This window comes from Montipora foliosa, chromosome 5 (assembly GCF_036669935.1).
Source record: "Montipora foliosa isolate CH-2021 chromosome 5, ASM3666993v2, whole genome shotgun sequence".
NCBI lineage: Eukaryota > Metazoa > Cnidaria > Anthozoa > Scleractinia > Acroporidae > Montipora > Montipora foliosa.
In genome coordinates, this window is record NC_090873.1 from 29,669,419 (window position 1) to 29,674,418 (window position 5,000).

The 5,000-nt window shown below is 38.6% G+C and overlaps 1 protein-coding gene across 1 annotated transcript in view; it reads left to right on the forward strand.

Moving 5' to 3' along the window:
- LOC138002579 (cysteine-rich protein 2-like) overlaps positions 1-5,000 on the forward strand; it is a 12,466-nt gene that overhangs the window by 1,694 nt on the left and 5,772 nt on the right. Inside the window, exons 3-5 of the mRNA XM_068848599.1 lie at positions 834-920; positions 4,414-4,474; positions 4,795-4,889. Of these exons, the coding sequence (XP_068704700.1) occupies positions 834-920; positions 4,414-4,474; positions 4,795-4,889 (243 nt within the window). The remainder of the gene's footprint in view (positions 1-833; positions 921-4,413; positions 4,475-4,794; positions 4,890-5,000) is intronic.

Consider the following 5,000-nt stretch of genomic DNA (forward strand, 5'->3'; position numbering starts at 1 on the left):
AGCATTACTTTTAGGTTAGGATAAAATGCAGCAGTATCCTTACCTGAGAATCAGCATTTGGGAGAGACTTTGAGATGTTAATTATCTAATTGTCTGTATTCTGAGACATGAGTGATGTTGAAGTTGGGGAAAAGAGAAAAGGAAACACTTTGTGACAGTTATGGAAATCAACTTGAGCATCCAATTTCCTGCATTTCTGGACATATCTCATGTTTCTTAACCAACTGACTCCTAGGAGTGAGACTCCTAGATTTTACTCTGTCTACAGCCAGACAATTTTGAAGTGAAATGGTTTTTTGCGAAAATCTGTTTCATATCAGACATCAAGCCCATACAATTTTCAAGTAAAAGGAGAAATTCACATTTTTACGATTACTAAAAGTTTTCATTAGCTGATTATCAAGTAAAAATAATGCAGCTAATTAATTAACTAATAGTTTAATATTAATAATTATTTAATTAAGAAATGTTATTACCGGTAATAAATGATTTTTTTTGTGCTAGTCCAATTTATAGACACATAGAAGAACTAGTTAGGGCAGGAATTAGAATAAGAAATACATATAAAAACCATTTAACGTATATTTGCCTTCAATAGGGATGGTCACTACTAGCAAGCTGGCTCAGGTCTCCATATTCTGTAGGTCAACCTCCTGCAGTCATGTGTTTCAAAAGCATGTGACTGCAAGAAGGTGTGACAAATTTCCATCACGATAATCATGGCTGATTTTTGGGGTTTAATTCTTAGAACCTTCCTTATTTTGGATTGCCTGAAAGACCGGACTGTGCCAATTATTATTATTATTATAATTACTTTTTTGCTGCATCTGTAGAAAGAAGGTAGACCATACTGTCATATTCCATGCTACAGTGCATTATTTGGTCCAAAAGGATTTGGCCATGGTGGCACAGAATCTCATAAATATGATTGAACGGATCAAGAGATGACCATAACAAATCAGATTGATATGGAGGTAAAAGACTTTCTCTTTGCCTGGTGTATGCTGAATGGTTTTCCTGAAGTATGAGACAGCAAGCTTCACCGTCCTGCAATCTAATAAAAATCAGCCCTTTTTGCTTGGACTAGTTGATTATTGAATCCAAAATAATCTGAAAGAAGGAAGCATTAGGTTTAGGTATGGATTAGTTTTGGACACCCTGTGAGGTTTTTCACTGGGAAGAGACCTCATTTTACATTCCTTGCTGTACGTTACTTGGCTTGAAATGGATGTGAGGCTTTCTGTTATCTTGTTTGGATATTAATGACTCTGCATGTTTTTTCTCAAGTAAACGAAGGCTCTCAACTATTTCCTTGACTCCCGTGTGACACTATTTAATTTATTAAAAGATATTTTACTCTGTCTAATGTCAGGGGTGTAGGGGGTTAACATCTACTTCCATGAGACAACAGTCCCCATCCCTGCATGCTCAGACAGGTGTCTCGTATCAGAGGTTAATCCCAGTTGACCGTGTGGGCAATAAGAGAATCTTTTGTTTACACTGTTTACATTTTTGTTTTATTGACATATATATAATATACGTTTGCTCATAGAAGGCAGCATGTTATTTGTTTACAAATTAACTTTAAAAGGTAAAGGAGCAATCCCCAATGTTAAGCCTTTTAGCTTTCAATTGGTAACGAGCCAGTTATTAGCCATCAGAAACTGATAAATGCTTGAATGGCAAAAGCACTAATGATCCCCCCATACATTCTTTATAAAATTTTGAATTGCTCAGAGATTATCTGGTATATCATGTTGAACTGTTAAGACATACTTTATTATACGGTATATGCAACACACTTTCAACATTCAGCTCTTCATTCTTGGCTGACTGATTAGAAAATGATAGCCTTGTTCAGATGAGGCAGAAAAATTAATGTAAACAAAGATTTTCTTATCGGCCATTTTACACTTGTTTGTTTCGTGACTTGTTCTAGGAATGACCGGGAGGCTGCCAATGACTTTTTACTGATACACATTACAGACCTCACTGATTTCATTCTGTAAATTGTATTGTAACAGTTGCATGCAGTCTTTTAAACCTTTCAACCGTGAATCAACCCCCACTGATAATTAAAAACATTTGGCATTAATAGACAATAAAATCTGTAAGTGTCACTCTAAGGAGGTAGGGGGTTAAAGGAGGGGGGGGGGGGGCAAAGAAGGAGGATTTTCAATCCCTAGGGATGGAAGTGGCTTGGAGCAGAGCAAAATTGATCGCAGGCTACCCAGCATGAAGTGTCTGTATTAATAGGGAATATTTGGCATCTCCTTTGGTTGGTAGTGATACTGGTTGTACCTTATGAGGGATTGTCCAAAATAAAGTGGTTTTGAGTAGACCCATGTTGATCACAAGAGAGTTCACTATAGAGTGTTTTCATTCATGTGATCAGTAACCTTGTTTTTTCACTGAAACAAAAGAAAATGTTTGCATGATAACAGAGCTCGATTCCCAGAAGGATTCGTTGGGGACACCAATATGGCTGCTGTTCCTTTGTTTAAGGACACCAACATGACTGCCGTGATGTCATGTGAAAACACTCTATAAAGGGGCTATCAGTATTGGCTATCAAATTACCTTTTTCTTAATGGTGGCTCAAAAAATATTCAAAGGTGCTTTTGTTTTTGTGAACAAGCCTCAATAAGCCTAATAAGGGGGTGCAGGGATGGCGCAGTGGTGAGAGCACTCGCCTCGCACCAATGTGGCCCGGGTTTGATTCCCAGACTCTGCGTCATATGTGGGTTGAGTTTGTTGGTTCTCTACTCTGCACCGAGAGGTTTTCTCCGGGCACTGCGGTTTCCCCTCTCCTCAAAAACCAACATTTGACTTGATTTACTTTCATTGTTCATTTCAGTTTACAGTGTCCCCAATTAGCGCTCCAGCGCTAGAACGACTAGACACTTAAATAAAGTTCCTTTCCTTTTTCCTTTCCTTGAAATTCAGAAGAATCTTCGTCCTGGCTTAATAAGTGAGCACTGTGAGTCTGCTTGATGCAGATGCAGGAAAAAAAAATCAATCTGCCATCATTTGTGAAAGTGGGTTAATAATCCCCTCGACTTTCATACTGTGTATTGTGACTTAAGAAAGAATGTTACTGCAGTGTTTTGTTTTCTTCCTCAGAGCCAAGAACTCAAGAGAACTCTGCGAACCATTTAAATTAATAGCCTTGTTGGCTGTGAGCTTATCCTTGTTTATTTTAAAATTAACTTCAAATTAAAGAGTTTTATATTTTTGTCCTTTGTGTCCATTTGTGCCTCTTTCAGGGAGCGTTTTTCAACGCAGATAATCATATGGAATGGATCTGCCACTTGGCATGAACATGGGTCAGGGGAAGATACTATATGTATATAAAATGTCACCATTGACGATCATAGATAACTTACTGTTCTCGAACAAGTGCTTAGGCACAAATAGTGCAGATTGGTAGTTAAGTCTTCAAACGCACGGAGCGACCGTTTTTCGTGTCCTTGTTGTATGTTCTGTGTTTGCCATAGAGTGTCCCACCTGACTGTGTTGAAAACAACCAATCATAACGGCGCAAAGAAAGTGAATAGCCGACGCTTAGCTCCGGTGAACAAGATACAGGAAAATTTGGTTTTATCAAACGTGTTGATAAAGATCGAATTACCACCGTGAATGATTTGGAAAGTTTCTCTGGTTTCTGTAGAAACTAGAAATTTGTTTACTGAACAAGATACAGTTGGTATGGCCCAAAAAGTAGCCGCAGCACATAAAAATGAAATTCCGACAAAAGACATCCTTCCCCAGCAAAATTCCGACAGTGACGTCAAGGCCGAGAATGAGCCGATTAAACCCCGACACGAGTGAGTTTAAAATTCAGACAATGACAGAATCAGACAGAAAAGTTGGAAGCCTCCTTTTTACGGTACTTAAGGATGGTGCTATAATTTTACAGCCGCTTTAAAAAAGCGAACGGGTTCATGAAATATGGATTATTTATGAAGAATAGACAAAGGTTCTAGGGAACTCCTTTCAGGAGTAATTATTTTCTTTTAAGAGTGACATCCTTTGACGTGAAAGTGAATTTCAATATTCAGACATTTCGTTTTCGCAAATCTCAGATAAGTGTCCTTAATTTAAAAAGTCAACGATGTTCAGCACACAGAGTAGATCGTAGAGTCAGTTTCCAAACTAGGAACTTTAGTTCTGTGACTTTTAACGACAATGGCAACGAGACGGAAAAAATATGAATGATGAAAGCGCTCGTATTCTTCATTCATCAAATCAAAAGTTCCTCGTTGGCCACATGTTCCGAGTCGAAAGGGAAAAGGGATTTGATTGGTCAAACCGGAAGGCACACCGAATTTCAATTGTGGGCAGGTGTGGGTAATCGCGACAAAACGTGTGCTGCTTTCAACGACGATTCTCAGCGAATTTCATCGATATTAGGAACACAAGGAACTGAAGATGTCGAGAAAGTGTCCCACTTGTGAAAAAACTGTTTACATGGGTACGGAGTATTTTTTTTAACATTTGTAAAGCGCGCTCCATTGATATTGAAAGCACGCCTTTCAGTTAGCTCGACAAGTGTTTTTGCTCCGCGGCAGCTACAGATCGCTTCCTGGTGAATCAAACATTGAATTATCTAGCAAAGTTAGACATCTATGTTCCGCTTTAGCCGCAAATTTCCGCATCTATTTTCCGCTTTGGCCGCTATTTTCGATATGCTGTATACACTATATATGGCTAATATAGACAGCCTCAACACCACCGTATTCAGCTTCAAATCAAAGATGGGCTTGCCGTTCATTTAACTATTGTTATTCTTAGGTGAAAAGAAAGCGTCTCTTGGAAACTGGTACCATCCTCTGTGTTTGAAGTGCAAAAAATGTGGCCGTCAGCTCGCCACTGGAAGTCATGCTGAGGTGGGTTTCGTCTTTAGTTTGCTTTCTCGTAAGAATTGCTGTGTTTTCACTCGAAAACAAAACTAAAACAATGAAATCCTGGGGTTTTTTTTTCTTTTACGCAGTGGCGTG